This window comes from Myotis yumanensis, unplaced genomic scaffold, assembly GCF_028538775.1.
Source record: "Myotis yumanensis isolate MYYU_CA2020_CCGP unplaced genomic scaffold, mMyoYum1.0.hap1 SCAF_4, whole genome shotgun sequence".
Lineage (NCBI taxonomy): Eukaryota > Metazoa > Chordata > Mammalia > Chiroptera > Vespertilionidae > Myotis > Myotis yumanensis.
This window is the reverse complement of record NW_027223755.1, coordinates 102555965-102577658: the sequence shown is the minus strand read 5'-3', so window position 1 is coordinate 102577658 and position 21694 is coordinate 102555965. Positions and strand designations below refer to the sequence as shown.

At 52.4% G+C, this 21694-nt stretch overlaps 1 protein-coding gene across 1 annotated transcript; it reads right to left on the bottom strand.

The window, feature by feature from the left end:
- Nucleotides 1-4953: 4953 nt before the first annotated feature.
- Nucleotides 4954-21694, bottom strand: LOC139009503 (mastin-like). Its single transcript, XM_070413779.1, has 6 exons — nt 21605-21694; nt 7255-7315; nt 6892-7060; nt 6400-6671; nt 5380-5588; nt 4954-5294 (listed from the first exon to the last, which is right to left on the bottom strand). The coding sequence occupies exons 1-6, from the start codon at nt 21692-21694 to the stop codon at nt 5130-5132; spliced, it is 966 nt and encodes a 321-aa protein (XP_070269880.1). The 3' UTR covers nt 4954-5129.

Sequence of the window (21694 nt, the reverse complement as noted above, 5' to 3'; positions counted from 1 at the left end):
CAGTGCCATGAATGAGGGCCTCCAGGAGCCATCCCTGCCCCGGGTCCAACACCTCCATTGTGACCCGTGAGGACCCGTGGACGCTGGCACATTGCTGCCCTCGCTGGCCGAGCCTCCACTGCAGTGTTGCAAAATGGGGCTGTTAGGTAACAGAAGCTGTGCCCTTTGCCCATCTGCCCTCAGCCTTCCCCTATCAGGGCTCAGACATCCTCATCACAGCCCCGGCTTTGATCCTGACCCTGATGCCCACCCAGCCCCACCCTCACTCTGTGCATCCATTCCTGTTACTCAGACCCACACCCTGGGACCCCAATGGCGGCCTGAGGCCAGAAGGACTCCTGCTCAGGGCAGCAGTGCAGGGCACTGCCCTCCCCCCTTCCCTCCCACACACAGCTGCTGGCCTGAATGCCCACCTGCACTTTATCTCAGCATCCCCTCTTCTTATCTTTTTTGTTAATCTTCACCCCAGGGTATTTTTTTCCATTGATTTTTAGAGAGAGTGGAAGGGAAGGGAAGGGGAGAGAGGAGAGAGAAAAGCATCAATGTGAGAGGCATATCAATTGCTTGCCTCCTGAAGGCACCCCAATGCTGGGCTGGGGATCAAACCTGCAACCCAAGCACATGCCCTTGACTGGGAATCAAACCCAGGTCTCTTCACTCTGCGGTCGGACACCTCACCAATGAGCCAAACCAGCCAGAGCCCCCTCTTCTTTTTAAATTTATTTGCAGATACACACCATGTCATAAATATAGAGATCATGACAGCTTTGTGTCTTTTTCCTTATTAATGTTATCCTCACCACTCACCCCCTCCCCTTGGGCAGCCACCCACTTGTTCTCTGTATCTATGGGTCTGTTTCTGTTTTCTTTGTTCATTTGCTTTGTTTTTTTTTTAGATTCCACATATGAGTTGCTCATTTCTCAACATCTTTGCAAACATGTGGTTTTATTGCACTTTTTCATTTTCTCCAAGCTGATGAGTGTGACACTGCATGTCCTTTATTTCGCTCAGTTTTCCTCTGATTATGAAGGAGGCCAGTCAATGCTTATGGCCACTCAGGGGTGTCTGGAGAATGGCATGCAGTGTGTTTTCCCATTAATGCTTTGTTTCATTTGTCCCACACATTCCTCTGAATTAGTATTTCTTCTTCCCGGAATAAATCCTTAAATAGTTCTGTTAATGAGTGTCTGAAGGTGATAAGACACTCTGTGTGTCTTCTGTTTTGTAATATCACTATTTTTTCCTCAATATTGTGTGACAGTTTACCTGGGAATAAAATTTTATGTTGGTGGTGATGTTTCCTCACCACTTCCAAGGAATTGCTCCAGGGTCTCCTTCCTCCTCCTGTTGCTGATCAGCAATCCCCTGCGTCTGATGTCATTTCCTTTAGGTTAAACTCTCACTTGTCTCTGTGGGCTTTTCATGTGGACATTGTGCAGTTTCACTAAAATGGGTTTAGGTGTAAAATTTATTTGTGTTTATTCTGAATTTTCACAGGGCACTTTCCACTGAAGGTTCAAAATTTCTCTTTGATTCTAAAAAATTCTTGATACTTCTGTACCAATACCAATACTTATCTACACTAATAAAAGAGAAACATGGTAATTGGCATACGACCGCCACCCTTCCCATTGGCTAATCAGCGTATCCTTATGCAAATTAACTGTCAGCCAAGATGGCGGCCGGCAGCCAGGCAGCTGGAAGCGAACATGAGGCTTGCTTCCTCCAGGGACTGCAGACTCCAATGTTCCCCGCCTCACTTGCCTGACTCTCAACTGCAACTCTAAGCAACTATATACTATGTTGCAAATAAGAAGCTAAACAAAACCGGCTGTCAGTCAGCCCCAGACCGCAACATTGTATCCATGTTTTCAGCAGCGAGGCCTCAGAGCTAAAGCTGGCCCAGAATAAAAAAAAAGAAAGAAAAAAAGGAGCAGTTGGGAGCTTTTAGTCAACTGCCAGCGGGAAAACAGCCCTCAGCCCCTCAGCCAGCCTGGCCAGGCACCCCAGTGGGGACCCCCACCCTGATCCAGGACACCCTTCAGGGCAAACCAGCCAGCCTCCACCCATGCACCAGGCCTCTATTCTATATAGTAAAAGGGTAATATGCCTCCCGGCACCGGGATCAGCGTGACAGGGGGCAGCGCCCAAACCCCCTGATCAGCCCTGCTCTGTGCCTGATAGGGGGTGGCGCCACAACCTCCCCATCGACCCTGCCTTGAGTGTAACAGGGGGCAGTGCCCCAACCCCCCAATCAGCCCTACCCTGAGCATGACTGAGGGTGGCATCGCAACCTCCCGATCCGCCCTGCTCTGTGCATGACGGGGCGGTGCCCCAACTCCCCAATCAGCCCTGCTCTGAGCCTGACCAGGGGCTGCACTTAGGGATTGGGCCTGCCCTCTGCCACCCAGGAGCAGGCCTAAGCCAGCAGATCGTTATCTCCCGAGGGGTCCCAGACTGCGAGACGGAACAGGCCGGGCTGGGGAACCCCCCCCCTCCCCGAGTGCACAAATTTTTGTGCACCGGGCCTCTAGTTTAGAAATAAGTGCAGATGCAACTAGTTCAGATGAGGTCAGAGTGGAGGGCGGAGGCCCTAAATCCAATGACAGTTCCTTGTGGGAAGAGTTGAGGATGCGGAGAGCACAGAGGAGTTGGGAGGACGGGGTGTAGGTCCAGAGGTTCCTCCCCAACCAAGGGTCCCAGCACCACCAGCAGCTGCAGGAGGCAGGAGCCTGGGAAGAGCTGTGGCCCCAGAACAACTTGAGTTGGGCTCCTGGCCACCAGTTGGTAAGAGAATGCATCTGTGTTGTTTTAAGCCCACACTCCCCAGTCGGGGGCTGTCACTGTGACCCCAGGACACCACACAGGGGGAGAGCCTGGTGGTGACTGAGGTGTGATGTCCACCTGGAAGGGCATGGCCCTGCGTGGAGTCTCCATTCCAAGCCCTGAAGGTGTCTCTCTCACCTCAGACAAGGGGAAGAGGCCAACGCCTGTGGGCCCTCCCCAGGGTCCCCATGGACACTGACCTGGCCCTGCAGGGGTTTATTTTGGGGAACACAGCCCTGCTGGCTCAGTGTCCCCCACCCCTGTGGGCTCAGGGCTCAGTCAGAACAGATTTCAGAGACCAGAGGCAAAAGAACCCTTCATCTCCACCCAGGCATCTGTTCTGCCCACCTTGCCTTAGTGCTGAGCCCAGGAAGCTGTGCTAGGGTGGTGATTCCAGGAAAGTTGGAGCGGGGTGGAGGGAACATCAGCCCTGAGCCAATCCTCTCATCCTCTGGAGAGAGAGCCCTGCGGGTCCACCTCGTGTCCATGCCTGCAGGTACAGCCCCAGGCCCAGGCCTGTCTCACTCCAGCCTTCCCTCCAACACCAAGTCCTAGGTCCTTCTCCCTCCCCTGGGAGCGCTGGCCTCTGAGTCACTCAGACCCCCATTCTTAACCCTGGAAACACTAATGTCTGACTACACCCTCACCCAGGGAGGAAAGCCCTGCAAAGACTCACAGTCCCCAGAGCCCAATGGGAAGGCAGGCAGCCCACACCCTGCTGGGGGGCACAGGGGACCTGGATGTGTGTGGACCACCTGGCAGCCGCCCACACACAGGGCCCCGAGGACAGGCAGTCACTTAGGCAGAATGTGTGCCTGGAACCCGAGGGCGAGGGCACAGGGCCAGGCTGTGCTGTGTCACCCCATCCTCCCTCCCTGGGCAGAGCAGATCCCCAAGGGGAGCCATCTGCCCAGTGGTGTCTTCCAGCTGAGTCTCAGGCCTCATTTTCCCAGGAAAAGGCTTTCCTGGAGAGCTCCTGGCTGCCAGGAACCCAGACTTCTGTCCCAGGCACATGGGGGACTCAGGTCCTGATGTGCCCGCCCTGGAGCTTCCACTCTCCCTAACTCGGAGTCAGGGCCTCCCCTAAGGACCGGGTCACAGTGAGAGAGGAGGGCTTTCCACCCTGGCCTCCGGGGGCAGGGGTCCTGGCACTGAAAGGTCTGGAAGGCTGCCACCCCATTGTAGAATCAGACTGGGGACCAGCCTGTCGCTGCAGGGTATGGAGCCCCCTCACCCACAGTACAGGCCGCCTCAGGCTCCACAGGCCCTCCTGGGTCCTGGCCCCAACCTGCAGGTGCAGGATCCACCCCAGCCGGGCACCAGCCATGCCCCCAAAATCCTACTCCAGCAGGAAGTGCACGTCACTGCCTGGGGCAGCAGGGGCTCCACAGCCCCTTCTCACTCCCTGGATTTGAAACTGAAGCTCCTCTGTCCACTGGAAGCCCCTCCCGCCCCCGAGGAGAAAGGAGAGGCTGTGCGGGGCCTGAGGGGACAGTGCACCGCGGTGCCTCTCCAGCAGGGGCGCCAGCGCCAGAAAAACAGCCTCGGGGGGACGGGGGGGTGTCCCCTCTCCACCCTCCTCTCTGCCACCTCCAACCAAACAGGACCCGGGAGACTGAGGGTCCGCAGGGAAATGAGGGTACACTTCATTTGGTCCCAGGAGTTGATCACATTGGAAAATGGGGGTTCGGCGCCGCGGGATCAGAGGGAGCAGCTGTGACCATGGAAACACAGCACCTCCTGTTTGCATGCGGCCACGTCCAAGTCATTAAAGCCTCCATGACACACTGACTGCGACTGAAGGAGAAAGGGGAACGGTCTGCACCCTCTGGGGCGGCCCTCCGGGCTGTGGCCTCCAGCCCCTGGCAGCAGACTCACCTCCACCCCAGCCAGGAGAGCCGCCAGGTCGCCCTCTTCCAGCTGCAGCCATAGCTGCCCATCCCACCTGGTCCCCCTCCCAGAGCCTGGGCTCCCCCAGCAGCACGGACCACCCACTGGCCGCCTTGGCCACGCCCACAGGTAAGTACACTGAGTCCAGAGCAGTTTTTCCTGCAGTTTAATGAGCTACAGGGGGTGGGGAGGAGGCAGGAGTCCTGCAGTGCCCGCCCCGACTTCAGGGGAGAGAGGCTGATGGAGGTGCTGAGGCAGGAGGATCTCAGAGCAGCTGGGGGTTGGGGGAGGGATGAAGGAGAGCGCTAGGTGCAATGAGGAGCTGGCACTGGGACGGAGCAGGGAGGGTCCCCCAGACACCCTGGAGGGCCTGTCTTCATCTCATGGGCAGCATCCTTGCCCGGCCCCGGGCTCAAGGAGAGGAATGAATATGATGGTGGATCCAAGGCAAGAAGGATGTCACTCGGGCATAGACTCCAGGAAAGTTGGGAAGACCGCACTTGTGCCCCCAACTCACCACGCCTACCTGGACCCAGGTACCCCTCCATTTACAGACCAAGGGGCCCCCAGAGTCACCCTGTGGGAAGAGGAGACAGGTGGTCAGTACTCAGGGCCCCTGCAGGCAGGAGTAACGGACGGAGGCCACAGTCTGGGGGTCTCACCTTGCAGGCGTCCCGGCCCCGGCTCCCGGCACACAGCATGTCTTCCTTGATAACATCTCCATTACTGAGATATTGCTGCCAACAGATCTCATCCGCCACGATGGGGACCTCCACTTCCTGCAGATTTTGGGGCGGCGCCAGCGGCTCAGTGAGAAGAAGCCCAGTGAGCCTGTGGTCCTGAGGGGGTGGACAGTCACAGGCCGCGGGTTCTAGAACCACACGCTGAGCCTCAGTGCCCCCAGGGGGACCCAGGGAGTCACCCAAGACCCCAACTCTCTGGGTTCACTCGAGGCCAATGGGCTGATAATCTCTAGGCTGACACTGTGGGCACCAAGCTCCAAAAAGAAACAGGGAAATATATTTTTCTCCACAAATAATTTTTATTGGGAAAAATCAGAGCAGGTGCTTTCCCCCAAGAAATGCAGAGTGAGCGGCCCTACAGTCAAATTTGACTTTGTCCATTTAATAGTGAATCCTTGAGCTCGTCACTGAAGTTCTCTCTCCTCGTTCTCCATCCCACTATGGAGACTCAGGGAGAATGGGGACCCCAGAAGGGAAGACACAGGGCCTGGTGCAGAGTGAGGGAGAGAAATGCCCATGGCACCCTGGCCAGTGTGTCTCAGTGGTTAGAGCACTGGCCCGAAAGGTCCCAGGATCGATTGTTGGTCAAGGGCAAGTACCTGGGTGGCATATTCAATCCCCAGCCCCAATCACAAAGACAATTAATAGCTATGTCTCTCACATCGATGTTTCTCTCCCCTTCTCCCTTCCACTCTCTCTAAAAATCAATGGAAAAAATAACCTTGGGTGATATTTAAAAAAAAAATAAATATGCCCATGGCCATGCCTCACTCTTGCTACTTTGGTCTCTGCTCCTGAACAGACTCCTCTCGAGCTGTCTGCCTCCTACACCCAAGGGAGACCCTGGAGGGACCCCAGCTCAGACCCCAGCTGAGCCTCCTCTGTAAAGTCTGGCCCGATCCCTGCTTCACCCTGGTGTCATCCGGTTCTGATTCTTACTTTGAAAATTAGTGATGCCCCACCCAGTCACCCAGCACCGTGTGCCTGGGGGGAATGCAGAGGAGGCTGTCGGGAGGCTGATCCAGTTGATGCGCTTAGATGGTCGCTCAGGGGCCTTCAGTTTGAGAAGTATCACGTCCGCCCCACCTAGTCCTTCATTTTCAAGGCTGTACTTGGGGTGGCGGATGATCCTGGCCACCTGCAGTCTGTCCTGGTGTGAGGCTCTCACTCGTCCTAGTTGGACCTTAAAATGCCGAGTCACTGGGTTTCTCCTGGGGACAGAAGGACAAAGGCTCCTGAGAGGCTGTGGCAGGAAGTGTGCCAGCCCCTCAGAGCCCAGAGACCTCCCCTCTGTGGTGGGCAAGGGGAGCGCCAGGAAGCTGAATCCTGGTGGGGGGTCTGCAGCCACTCAGCCCAGGATCTGCCCCCAACACACATCACATGCCTCCGACATTGTCCACCCCCCCAGGTGCTGGCAGAGTAGGGGCTTACCCTGGAATGCAGTGGGCAGCGGTCAGCACCCACTGGGGGTGGATGAGGGAGCCCCCACAAATGAGATTCCACTGGGAACTTGTTTGATTCCTGACCCACAGGCCCACCTGCCACGGCCACTTCCCATCGGCAGCATCATGCCCCCCCACGATGCCCACCAGCTCAGTCCCTGGGCCGGGATCTGGGGAAGCAGAGGAGGAGCCATCAGGGACCCAGGCACCGCTGCCCAACACTCAGCATGGCCCCATCCTCAGTCCCTCCCAGAGCCACCCTCAGAGGGGGATCGCCACCCATCCCAGGGGAGGCCTCTGAGAGGTCAGTCAGGGGTTAGGAGAAAAGCCAGGCTTGGGGGTCAGGACTCACCTGAGGTCACAGGTACGGAGCCCCCCAGACAGGGGAGAGTCAGGACCAGCAGCCACAGCATCTGCAGGGGGAGAGGGCAGGGAGGAGAGCCAGTGAGGAGATGTGGGGCGGGGACACAGCCTGGGAAGGGAGAGGATGGGGCTTTGAGCAGTGTCCTCACCATGCCAGGTCTGTCTGCCTCTGTCCTGGACCCTCTGAGCCCCTTTATCCTCCTGCCAGACAGGCCCAAGGGGAAGCCGCCCTCCTTTTGGGTGGGGCCTGGGAGGAGGCGGGGCTTATCTCTTCAGTGGGACCAGTGGTGACCAGCGGACCAGCTATCAGATAAGAAACATGGTGTTTCCTCTCTGAGAAGACACTCAGTATTGGTGCTGGAGCCCTAGATGGTTTGGCTCACTGGGTAGAGCGTCAGCCTGTGGACTGAAGGGTCCCAGGTTTGACTCTGGTCAAGGGCACATACCTTGGTTGCAGGTTCCTTGGCCCTGGTCAGGGTTCATGCAGGAGGCAAACAATATGTCTCTCTCACATTGAAGATTCACTCTGTCTCTCCCTCTCCCTTCCACTACTCTAAAAATCAATGGAAAAATATCCTTGGGTGTAGATATAAATAAATAATAAAAACAAAAAATAAAAATAAGAAAAATATTGGTGCTGGAGACATTTCAGTGGTAAGATGACAGTTTTCACATGAAAAAGAAAGAAATGAGATGCTTTTCTTTGTCCTGTACACTGAAGGGTCTCAGGTCGATTCCCAGTCAGACCACATACCTAGGATGAGGGTTCATTCCCCGATCTGGACACGTACAAGAGGCAACCGATGGATGTTTCTCACATCTCTCTCCCTTCCTCACCCTAAAATCCATAAGCATATCCTCCGGTGAGGAACTAAATAAATGATAAGTAATCAGATGCTCTGAAATAACACAGAGCAGGGGCACGGATGGGATGGGGACTGACACCTGAGCCAAGAGCGGGTGGGGTGGGCGGGAAGGAGAGCAGCAGGCCCAGTGCCCCCTGACCCCTCCTTCTTTTGAGGCTCACAGTGTCCCCCAAAAAGGACAGACTCACTGGACCTGCAGACAGAGTTTGCCAGCAACACCATGAGATGGGGGAGGCAGCTTCCCTGGAGCCTTTGGAGGGAGAGGGACCTGCTGACACCTTGATTGTAGACTTCCAGCCTCCAACACTGTGACAGAATAAAGCTTTGTTTAAAGGTCCGGGTCTGTGGCATCTGTAACGGCCGCCCCAGGACACTCAGGCATCTGCTCAGCTGTCCTCATACATCCTATGCATGATCAAGCTTTGCCAAAATGCACAGGAAAGGGTGTGAGAGGTGACAATTTAGTGCTAGTTCTCCTCACCTCTCCTCACCTCCTGCACACGCCTGCACCCCCACAGCACTGGGAGCCAACCCCCCTCTCACACTCCCTGCTTTCTGAATGGAGGAGCTCTGTCCCCGAAGTCCAACCCAGGCAGAGGCTGGCCACCCACCAGGGACAGACTTTTTTGCCCTTTGACATTCTGAGAATCATTCTCCACCAAGCATGGGACAGGACCAGACAGTGGGTTGAGAGGAGAAGGAAGAGGGCTTCCCACACTCCTGAACCACTACCCGGTCCTCTGTCCCCCATGAGCCCAGTGAGGAGACCACCAAGGGATGCTTTGCAGCACTTAGAAGAGCTCAGGACTCTAGAAACCCATCATTCCCTCCTGGGCCAGAGTCCCTGTCATCCTTGCTGAGATGTTGGTGTCTCCGGGGGCACCCAGAATCCTCAGGGGACACTGGGGATCTCGACAGGAAACAACCAGGATCCAACATGGCTGGGGGCCCTGTGGTGCGGGGAGCGAGCACCCAGGAGGGAAGGGGCTGGGCTCACAGACCCAGTGAGTCCCACAGGCCCAGGGGCAAGACCTCTGGGTGATAAGGGGGGTTCCTCCCTCCCTGCCTCTGGTCTGGACAGAGCCCCCACCTTCACCCACCTTAACAGTGGATGTGGGTTTGGGGCTGGTTTCAGCCCAGGTAACAGGAAGGTAAGTCACAGAGGTGTCAGGGAGAGGCCACAGGCCCCAGCGCCCTGCCTGATGCTGGACCCAGGCTTCCCGTCCCCCGGCACCAGGCTGGGCGATAACCAGCTGGGCCAGACCTGGGAAAAGACGGCATTTGGGCATTAGGAGCAGATCTGCCCCAAACAGAAACAAGAGGTTTGAGGGTCTGGGGGGGAAATCTCATGACTATCATTGGCAGATAATACGATCTTCCTCCCAGAAGAGCCAAAAGCCTCAATGAAAAGGTTTGAAGATTAAGTTTCCCAAGGTGTCTAGATGGAAGACAAATGTTTTACACACAAATCAGGAGAGAAAGAAGGAGAAACTCATCTTTAACCCCAGGCATAGCTAATGCGATGCCATATGGTAGAGACCCCGTTCACGGCCAGGTCCATACATTCCTAATCTAGAGTCCGTGACAACCACAAAACTTCCTTGAGAAGGAAACTCACACGAAATAAAATGTCATTCAATGTTGTTAACAGGAGACTGTGTCATCCAATATCAACTCTTCCAAAATCCCCATAGAATGTGAACTGCAGACAAGTCTGGAACATTCAAAGTGACCCCCAAGTTTGCCAGGAGGAAAATACAGGTGGGGGTGTCCCAGGAAGCCATAGGGCAGAGTGAGGCAAACTAGGCAGCTGGTACCATAAAGCTGTGGGAATGGGAACCCAGTGGCCGTCCAGTGACGCAGGGCGGGTGAACGGCCCAGCCAACGTGCCCATCCTCCTAGACCCAGCCTCAGCGACAGCACAGCAGCAGACAAATGCACGGTATCAGCTCACAGCAAAGAAGGAGGAGACGGCATCGGTGAGGGGCCACTGGGAATCAGATGGAGGGGATGGAGAAGAGGGGCTTGGGGAGAAGTGCAACCCCCTGTTCTGGTGCTTGGGTGAAGCCACTCACTGTGCAGGACACATGCAGATGGGGCCACCTTGAACGTGAGGGACCCAGGCAACTCAGATCTTGGCAGGGGCTGAAGAGGGTCACCCAGCTCAGAGGAAGGTGGTGAGAGCCAGGAGGCTGGAAACACGGTCAGGACCCAGGCCGTCCTCTCCCTCCTGCAGTCGGGGTCACCCAGGAGGAGGGTGAAGGACCCATCTCTAGAGAACCTTTGGTCCCAGCAAAACAGAGGACTCGCATCTGGGAGGCCCAGGTCTCTGCCCAGTCATCTTAGAACAGAATCAACTAGTCCACCAGCCAACCAGGCTGACAGATGTGAGTCAGCATTTGAACTGTTAATAAACACAGTTGTTTCTCTTATGCCCAGATTTCAGGATCCCCAAGAAACCACATTAGGGAGCCAGCCATGTCCGATGCAAAACCATAAGACTCTGTATTTCAAGCTAGCTTGAGCTCCCCGTCCACCACACTCACTGACACAACGGCAAGCCAAGTGGCCGAGAGAGACCGCCGTGAGAAAAACCAGGGTTTTAATAGGGGGTGGAGTGAGGGGACTGTGGGCCCTGCCGATTGGCCAGGCGCAAGCTGGGTCTTGTTACATAGGATGCGGTAATTCTTATGGCGCGCACATCCCTCAACTGTCATTGGTTAGTTTAAAGAAATCCCCGGCGTGGCCAGCAGAGGCCTGGGCTTCCGAGAAGAAGGGGGTCTGAGCACATGGCTCCTACCCCAACATGGAGGATACGGGGCAAGATGGAGGGCATAGCCCTCACCCTTTCAGTTTCTGTTCCTTAGAAAAGTATTCTTGCCCCCAATTGGTGTGGCTGAGCAGGTGAGTGTCAGCCCAGGAACCAAGAGGTCCCTGGTTTGATTCCCAATCAGGGCACATGCCCAGGTTGCTGACCCAATCCCCAGTAGAGGGCGTGCAGGAGGCAGGTGATCAATGATGTCCCTCTCTCTCTCATTGATGTTTCTATCTCTCTATCCCTCTCCCTTCCTCTCTCTATAAGTATATTCGTTTATGGTGGTAATTTTTAGCAGAAACCAGCCCAAAACTTAGTGATTTGCTCTTACATATGAAGAAAACTGTTGGGACTCACCAGGAAAGCATTGAATTGGAAAGTTAGAAACCAACGTAAAAACAAATGAAAAGAAAGTTATTCAAACCTATTCAACTAGCATTGATGAGAAATAGAAGAAGTTTCAGCAAGTTTTCAGGGAGGTAGGAAAAGATATTGCATTTATGAAACAAGGATTACATACTGTTATCTTCTCATATCAGATAATAACCAAGTAGATAATAACCAAGTGCCCTTGGACATTCAAAATATAACAAATTAATCTGAGCCAGTGGTTAGAACAGCCGTGGGCAAACTACGGCCCTCGGGCGGGATCCGGTCCATTCGGCTGTTCTATCCGGCCGCGGAGCCGAAAGAGCGGAGGGTTCTCTTGCTCTCCTCTTGGCTCCTTCACCAGCAACAGTGTTAACATGGCAACGTTGGGAAACAGGGCCGCAGCTCCTTCTTCTGAGTGGGCGAATTTATATCCGCCCATTCAGTAGAAGGAACAACCTCTCAACCTTCCAGAGTCTCCTTGTAATGCCCGCGGACGCGTCTCCCGACATCACCCTGGGAATGCGTAGACACGTTATCTTGGTGATGTAGGGAGACACACCCCTGGAGAGCACAGTATCAGAGCCTTTCTGAGGTAAGATTAAGAGCTCTACTCAAACACAATTTTTTTTTTTTGTTCCCACATTCTGTACATCACAATGACTTGTTAATAAAACAACAAAGACTTTCAGCTTTTAGGGCTTGTATCCACTGCAGTTTTTTTTTCCCCACTGCGGACGCGTGCAGCAGGGAAAAAGACACACAGAAGACATGTCACACTAGCCATGCTGCGGCTGCATTTTTTTGCTGATACGGATGCGGTATCAGTAACGCTACCGTGGCCACTAACCACATGTGTTAGCGGCAAAACATGCATTTTGCGCTGCATTTGCTTCTCCCCCTTGCGCCTGTAAAAATGTGTGCGACAGGGCATTTGTGTTAACATGCACCACTGCACATTAGCATCAACGCAAACATGATGGAAACCTGTGTACCCTGCATTAACCCTAGCTGCGCTGCATTGCAGTACTGCACCACACTGCAACGGCAGCATGGCTAGTGTGAACGAACCCTAATTCAGTGGGTTGAACAAAAAGATTGCAGAGAAATGTGATGAACTAAAGATTTTATTACAAAATCGCTTAATTTCAGGGTTTCAGAAGTAATTGGACAAATGAAAAACTGAAAATCAAATGTTCATATCTAATACTTGGATGAAACCCTTTCCTGGTAATGACAGCCTGAAGTCTTGTACTTATGGACATCACCAGATGCTGGGTTTTCTCCTTTGTAATGCTCTGCCAGGCTGTCACAGTAGGGGTATATATATAAATATCCTGCCATTTCCAGCTTTTAATAAGAAAAACTGTTGCAATGGGCATTTAAAAGTGGCACTTGGTTGTTTTTATAGAGTCCAGTGGATGCAATCTGACATTGATAATGGGCTCTTTCACACTATGTGCACTGCGGCTGTTTTATGCCAGGAACAGAAGTGCTAGTGGTAACTACTGGTTACCCATGTTTTGCACTGCCCTAGCACCTCCCATACAAGTGTGTCTGGAAGACACAGCAATGTGCAGCTATGTGTGTTACCATAAACAAAGGGCCTGTGTGAAAGATACACAGGTTTCCTATGGAGGAAAGGGGTTGTTCTCTGTGGTCAGGGTGTGCCTCTGTCCCATGTCTGAACTTTTTCAGATGATTTTGTTATATATATATTTAGAAGACCAAAAATGTTATAGTAGAGCAAATTTAATCACTTGTTTTTATACTTTACTGTCTTATTTTAGTAAAGAATTTAGTAAGAGAATGGTACTGTTGGTTTTAGCCCAATATTAAACATGAGTGGACCAAAGAAAAGGAAAGTGGATAGTGAATGCCGAGTGTTTAAGAGGGAGTGGACAACAAAATATTTTTTCACCGAAGTCCGATCAATGCCGGTATGTCTGATATGCCAGGAAACACTTGCAGCCTTCAAAGAGTACAATCTCAGCCATCTCTTTGCCACAAAGCATGGCAACTATGCTAGCAAGCAGTCTCCTCAAGAACGGGAGGCTACTGCACAGAGGTTGATGGCTCAATTACAGGCTCAGCAAAATGTCTTTCACAGACAAACTGCAATTCAAGAGACCACTACCAAAGCAAGTTTTATGCTATCATTCAAATTAGCAAAAGCTAGCAAACCTCTCTCTGAAGGCGAGTTTTTGAAAGAATGTATGATAGAGACAGCACGTCTCTTGTGTCCAGAGAGCAAAGGCAAGTTTGAAAAACTCAGCTTATCGCACAGGACAGTGACTCGTCGAGTGGAACTGATTGATGAAGACTTGGCCAGCAAGTTAAATAGTAAGGCACAGTTCTTTAAGTTTTATTCACTAGCATTGGATGAAAGTAATGACGTAAAGGACACTGCTCAGCTCTTAATTTTTATCTGAGGGATTAGTGACAATTTTGAAATTACGGAGGAGTTTTTAGCCATGGAGCCACTGAAAGGAAAAACACGGGGAGAGGACTTGTATGACCGGGTGTCTACTGTCATCGAGGAAATGAAGCTACCATGGAGTAAACTTGCTAATGTCACGACAGGTGGATCTCCAAATTTAACTGGAAAAAATGTTGGACTGCTAAAAAGAATTCAGAATAAAGTGAAAGAGGAGAACCCTAACCAAAATGTTATTTTTCTTCACTGTATTATTCACCAGGAATCATTGTGCAAGTCTATATTACAACTTAATCATGTTGTTAATCCCGTCGTAAAGCTTGTTAATTTCATTCGAGCAAAGGGACTTCAGCACCGTCAGTGTATTAAGTTTCTGGAGGAAACTGATGCGGATCACCACGACTTACTTTACCACTCTCGTGTCCGCTGGTTGAGTTTGGGCAAAGTTTTCCAACGAGTGTGGGAGCTCAAAGAAGAGATTGGTGCATTTTTGAAATTAAAGGGGAAGTCTGACAAATTTACTGAGCTGAGTGACAAGAATTGGCTGTGTGACTTTGCATTTGCTGTAGATATATTTTCACATTTGAATGAGCTAAATGTGAAGCTACAGGGAAAAGATCAGTATGTACATGACATATACACTAATGTGAAAGCCTTTAAATCGAAGCTGATTTTCTTTTCCAGACAAATTTCAGACAAAGTCTTCACTCATTTTGCCGCACTAGCCACACAGAAGGAGACCATCCAAAACGTGAAGAAATACAGCAAATCACTGGATGACCTGCATGCAGAATTCTGTCGTCAGTTTTCTGATGTTGAAAAAATTAACCAGTCACTTCAACTGGTGACCTGTCCTTTGTCACAAAACCCTAAAACAGCACCAGAAGAGGTGCAACTGGAACTCATCGATCTTCAGTCTGACTTCATCCTAAAGGAGAAATTCAGCTCTCTTGAACTAAGAGACTTTTATGCTTCACTTAATGAAGCCACTTTTCCAAACATCCGGAGGATGGCACAGAAGACACTGATGCTGTTTGGGTCAACCTGTTTGTGAGCAGACATTTAGCGTCATGAACATCAACAAAGCCCCTCACAGATCCAGCTTAACTGACCAACTCCTCAGATCTATCCTGAGAATAGCCACAACAAAACTAACTCCAGACTCTGATGCATTAGCTAAAAAAGGAGACCAACAAAACTGTTCCCACTGAAGTTGATGTTTTAAAGACCAAAAACCTTTCAACCCAGTCTATATTGCTGTCTACATCTACGTCCCGGGCATAATTTGGAAGTTGCACTAAAGAAAATGTTTAATTTACTGTTTACACATTTTGTTCTTTTCTATTTGTTTTAGTTTTAAATTATTTTATTATATTTAAGTATAATTTAAAAGGCTTTTGTACCTTTCCTTTGTTAGGCAATTTTATTTTGCCTTTGCCATCTTCAATATAAGGTATGTTATTGTGCTATGATTCCTCCATTTGTTTGAAGTTTCAAATTATAATAATTAGTGTTTACATTCTTGTCAAAACATTCTTGTCAAAATGTTTGAAATGAATAAAACTATTGAAATTAAAAAAAAAAAGACCTTACCCTTTTATGTAATGATGTTTACTTTGAATTTATATTAGTTCACACAAACACTCCATCCATGCTTTTGTTCCGGCCCTCCGGTCCAGTTTAAGAACCCATTGTGGCCCTCGAGTCAAAAAGTTTGCCTACCCCTGGGTTAGAACAATGGTCAGAACAGTGTCCCACATACAAAAGAGTCACAGGTTCGATTCCCAGTGCGGGTGCCATGTGTAGGAGGCAACCAATCAATGTGTCTCTCTCCCACTGATCTCTCTCTCTCTCTCTCTCTCCCTCGCACCCCCCTCCTTCCCTCTCCATCCCTTCCACTCTCTCCAGAAATCAATGGAAAGTATATCCATGGGTGAGGATTAACAAAAAAATTTTTTTTTAATACAACAAAAGAACAAAATAGGGACCTTCCTGTTCTTTTAACACCCTGAAACAAAAAAAGAAAAAACATGTGCTCAGTTGGCCCACCATGGGCCATGCCACTCCGCCTGCTTCCCCTGCCACCAGAGGCGCATGGACAGCTGCGCAGACAATAACAGCCAGGTCTCAGCTGGGAGCAGCTCTCACAGGTGCACCTCAGACCCGCTGTCCAGAGCCTGAGCCTGGGAGGAGCTGCATTTGGAATAGCTCCCCCGGGAGAAGCGGCAACTGTGAGCCATCGGACACTGCTAGTCATTCTGCGCAGCCCCCAGAGTTCCTGGGCCACTCCCTGAACAGATGCTGAGATGGGAGGGGAGCACCGGCTGGTCTCCACAGGAGCCACAGCAGGTGTCTCAACAGCCTAGAAACTAGAGCCAGGCTCTCTGGTGCCGAAGGGAATGACTTAGTGCCCAGGAGGGTGAGCGCCCAGGGCTTCTGTCCCTGGCACAGCTGGGGAGCAGCCCCTTCGGGCTCCAGCAGACACTCTTCCTGGGGAAGCCAGAGAGAAGGGCTGGAGGGCAGAGGCCAGCCCTGCCTCTGCAGGGGTCCCTATCATGTACTCCAGGTCCCCTCCCCCTCAGCCCCACCTCTGGGGGCCTGGCCCTGACTCGCACCCCTCGGGGACCTCAATCCTGGTCCCAAGCCCTTGGGAGGCCTTGCCTGCTCCACTTGTCCACTTACCATCAAAATAGGGTGAGAGAGTGTGGGACACCCCGGGGTTCACCTGGGCTACACACCTTCCTCCTGCCCATGGCGGCCACAGCTCTACCCCCTCTGGGTTAGCAGAGTCAGGTACCCCTGCTGTTAGAGGGTACGTGTGTCCCCCAAAACATATGCCTAAGTCCTTCCCCCTGGCACTTGTGAATGGGACCTCCTTTGGAAATAGCCTTTGCAATGTAATCAGGGTTGGATGAGGGCATGAAGGAGGGGCCCTCATCCAATATGACTGGTGTCCTTGTGGGAAGAGGACAGAGACAGGCAGGAGGGCAGACCATGTGGCCATGGAGGCGGAGACTGGAATTAGGCGGTGCAGCCAGTAACACCAGGGATGGTTGCCCCCCAGGAGCTGGGAGGGAGCCTGGGATGTGTTCTCTCCCTGAGCCTCAGAGAAGGAACCCTCTGATGGCGGCTGATTTTGGACACCTGGCCCCAGAGCTCAGAGTAAATCCTGGTTGTTTAAAGAACCCCAAGTGTCTGGTAATTCCTTAGGCAGCCACAGGACACGAAGACCCCTGCCACCTCGGTGCCTCTGCTTCCTACTGCCAGTCCCTGGGCACTGGGAGATCCAAGAGACAGGGCACAGCTATAGCTGCTCAGGGGCCTCTGCTGTCCCGTGGCTGAGTTAGTCCCCTTCTCGGGACCAGGACTGACACCCCTGTGCAGGGAGGGGAGCACCACACCCCCAGGTCCCAGCAGTGACCCGGCGGGGCTGCTCCTACTTCCAGAGTCATTGCCCCGGCCTCCAGGGACAGGCCCCAGGTGACAGTCACTGGTGGGTGTTATGGGGTGACCCGTGGAGATGACCACCAGTCACTCAGATCAAAATTCAGGAGCCTTTATTAAGCTGGCCAGTGACTACAGTTACAGCACGCTGCCGAAGCAGAGGCTGAACTGCAGTGCAGACTACAGGAATTACAGCATTTTTATTTGCAAAAACCACAAAGTTACAAAACCTTAGTTCCCGACACAGTATAGTATCAGTACCTTCCTATCTATGTGTTTTAGGAACAGAGAGCACAGCATATTAAGAAGGGGCCATGAGACCATATCTCAAGGCCTGGCCTGATGTCAGTACCTTCCTATCTATGTGTTTTAGGAACAGACAGCACAGCATGACCCGTCTGACCAAAGCACCAGATATGCAGCCCAGCACATTCCCCACTGGTTTTATGTACATGAGTCAAATCATTGACTCTTTTGGGTCATTGTTGGGGAGGGAGTTATATCGATCACTGAGGAATTCTTTGCCAAATAACGTCAGTTGGTCTGTTTATAAGATAAGGGCCAGGAGTAATCTCTAGAGGGTCCAAAGAGTCCTGGACTCTCTGTTTTGCGTGGGCTGTCTTAAGCCGGGTGTGATGAAGCTACATCAGGATCCCATCAACCTTGACTGCCGTGGGAGTGGTCCTTTCCAGGCAGGAGTCAGTCCTCGGGTGGCAAATTTCTTTACCCAAACAGTGTCACCAGGTTGGAAGGGATGAACTGGATACAGGCAGAGCATCTTGGACGTGCTTCTGGTCTGCTTTCTGGGTAGACTATAAAGCCTGAAAGAACTTGAGTAAAGATTGGTTATGGATTTCAGCTTTTTTAGATTGGGTTTCCATGTAAGCTGGTGGGATGGGTAGTTCAGGGTCTGGAAGAGTCACTAGAATCTGTAAAGGCCCCACTGGTTTTAGGGTAGCCTCCCGGGCTGCTTCGTCTGCAGCCTAGTTCCCTCTTGCTTCTGGGGAGTCAGTGCCAGTTGGCCCATCGTCCTTGCTCTGCTCATGTCTGTATAACTGCCTACTATTACCTTAAGGATCCTGGCTCTGAATTCTTTCAGGGGAAATGGGCATTGGATTTCTTCTGTAACTGCTTTGTGCTGAGGCGGGACAGAGTTTTCTCTCAGAGCCAAGAGATCCTTGCTGTCTGTCAGAGGGATGATGAGGCCTGGGCACAGAAGGAGGTGGGCTTGTGACCTGACAGAGACAAACTGTAACAAATGGTTGTGCTTAGTAGCAGCTTGCGACCTTGAGTCCAGCATAGTTCAGATAAGTAAAAATCAGCATAAAACTATCTCTCCCTGCTCTCCCTGCTGATGCCCCCCTTTTTATGCATTAACCATTTCCTCTGTCCTTAGCTGCTCTCCCGCCTAGATTTTTCCTTCTTTACTCTAAGCCTCCTCCTTTACCACTTTTGACCTCTCTGACCATCCCCCTGTCCTCCAGCCTAAGGCTCCTCCATCTCGGCAGGCTGAGAGCTTACTACCCTATCTAGTGAATCCTACCGCCACTACCCCATCTCACACCCGCTCCGGAGCAGTTTTCAGTTCTCTTCCTCCTCCAGTTAGAGCGGATGCTGTCCCCAACAGAGACCTACTGTAAAGAGAAAATGTACTAATCTTAACCTAACAAGCCTTTGTTTAAACTTCTTTGGGTTGCAACCTTATACCTTTAAATTAACCCTAGACTTCTAAAATTTTAACCTAACACAGCAAAATTATACATCAGGGAAAAGCAATTAAAAGTTATCTACTGTCTTCCCTCTATAGCGCAGTTTGCCCTATCTTTAAACAAATTAAACAGAACAAATACTCTCATGTGTACAGCCAGACGGCACAAAGACAACAAAGAAAAAAGACAAAACAAACCAGACAAATCCAACCTAAGGTTGCCCAGACCAGGACCCCCAGACTCCGTCGCGTTGGGCAGTCAGACTCCTAGGTTCCGCTGCGTCCAGCCCTCTTTTGAGTCCTAATGGGAACGTTCCACAGACAGATACCAGATTCTTACCTCCCCGCTGGAGGTCCAGGTGGCTCGTCGTTTTCGGATTGCAGTTTTGGGAGGAAACACTCCGCCTCCCTGGGACCCAGGACAGAGACTGGAGTGTCCTCGCCTGGGGCATCCGGGGTGTCCACCGGCAACTCGGCCAGAGCGGATCTCACTAGGGGCCTCCAAATGTTATGGGGTGACCCGCGGAGACAACCACCAGGCACTCAGATCAAAATTTAGGAGCATTTATTAAGCTGGCCAGCAACTTACAGTTACAGCACCCTGCCAAAGCAAAGGCTGAACTGCAGTGCCGACTACAGGAGTTACAGCATTTTTATTTGCAAAAACCACAAAGTTGCAAAACCTTAGTTCCCGACACAGTATAGTATCAGTACCTTCCTATCTATGTGTTTTAGGAACAGAGAGTACAGCATATTGAAGAAGTACCATGAGACCATATCTCAAGGCCTGGACTGATGTAAGTACCTTCCTATCTATGTGTTTTAGGAACAGACAGCACAGCATGACTCCTCTGGCCAAAGCGCCAGATATGCAGCCCAGCACAGTGGGGAGCGTGCCCTGTGGCCGGCAGGACGGGCTTCCTGCCCAGAGAGAGCCACCTTCACAGCTTCAGCTGTGCTTCCCAGGTCCCGCCTTGAGGGTGTAGTTTTGATGCCTCCACTTGGGCCCCAGTGTGGAAGCCGCCACCCCACAGGCCTGAGCACCACTGTGGTTGGGTGGCCACCAAACACCTGGGTCCCCGGTTGGGAGACGGCAAATGAGCAGCAGGTGGGCCTGGGCCTCCCGCCAGCAGCAAGCTCATGGGGAGGCGGCGCCTCTGACCATCACGTCCAGCCAGAAAGGAAAGCCCTGCCCTGGCCGCTTGGGCTCCTTGATTCCAGCATCAGCCCCGCACTGAAGGGTCTCGGGTTCAATTCCCAGTCAAGGGCACGCACCTGGGTTGCAGTTCCCTCCCAGTTGGGTTGCATGCAGGAGGCAAGCAATGGATGTGTCTCTCTCACATCAATGTTTCTCTCTCTCCCTCCCTCCCTACTTTGCTCTGAAAGCAATGGGAAACATCCTCAGTGACGATTCAAACAAAACCTGGGTTGTAGGTTCATCCCAGAGCATGCAGGAGGTTTGCCTGGTTGGCTCGCCAGGTGGCTGCCCCAGCTTCACTCCCACCAGCAGCCCCTGCGTCCCCACCGAGCCGGCCTCCCCTCAACCCGGCCCGCCTGGGCTTTTCGGCTTTGCCCATCTGCTGCCTGGATAACAGGGCCTCAGTGTGGCTTTAATGTGCTTATCTCACCAGGTGCTTTTTTCACCTGAGAGAAAAATGGGCCTTTGATGGCGGGTTGGGGTGTTTCCACTGGAAATAAGGGAGTGGGGAAGGGACTGTGTGTCCGAGAGCTGCTGTGGGCGTCCGGCAGGCCCTATAGGGAGTCTGTTTGGTCACTTCTTGGAAGGGGGCCCCCACCGAGCTCAATGTGACCTTTTAAACCCACACCCGAGTGTGACCTTTTGAACCAGATGCACCTCTGTGGCTGTCAGGTGGGAACTTGCCGTGAGAAAAGCGCTCCTGGGGCTGCGGGTGGGATGGGAGCGAGGCTGGCGGGGACGCCAGAGGAAGGGACAGCGTGACAGTGGCTACAGGTCCTCACACATGCCGAGCCCACAGGAAGCACAGCGGTGACCCTGCGGTGAGCTGTGGGCTCAGCTAATAACAGTGGGTCCGTAGCGGTTCATCAGCTGTAACGAAGGAACCGCACTAATGAGCATCATTCGAGGGAGGGAAACTGTGGGCGCTGGCCTTTTACACAATTTAATGAACATAAACCTGCTCTAAAACATATTTTTAAACCCTCCCCCCCCCCCCCATTTATTAGGGAAAAGGTCTGAGATGGGCTCAGGGCAAAGAGGGAACTGAGGGAGGTGGCAGATGCGGAGGCGATGAGGTGACGAGGTGACAAGGTAGAGTCTGCAGTCACAGAGCAGAACTGGAGTGAAGGCTCGGGTGCCATCAGAGGGGCAGCCAGGCATGCACAGTCCCCGGGGACACCAGTGCTGTATCTGACAACTGGGAGGAGCAGCCCTCATGCCCCGCCCACATGGCTGAGGTGTGGGCTCCCCTGGGGGCAGGGGAGGGCGGGGAGGGTGGTCTGGTGTCCATGATGACACTTTACTGCTTTCAGGGGCATATCCATGGGCTGTGACTGTTCGCTGCTGGTGTGGGAGGACCAGGGGAGAGGGAGTGATGGGGCACACGCCCTCCCTGCCCCACAGCCAGGGTCCCAGCCTGCAGGAAGCTGCGTGTCATGGGCGTGGATGTGCAGGAGTGTTTGGGTCGGACAGTATGTACCGCCCAGGGAGCCAGGCCCAACCTGCAGGATGGAGAAGGGTGGGGCCAGGTCTCTTGCCGGACCCTTGTCCATCCCACACTCGGCCCATGTGGGGCCCTGGGTCATGCCCAT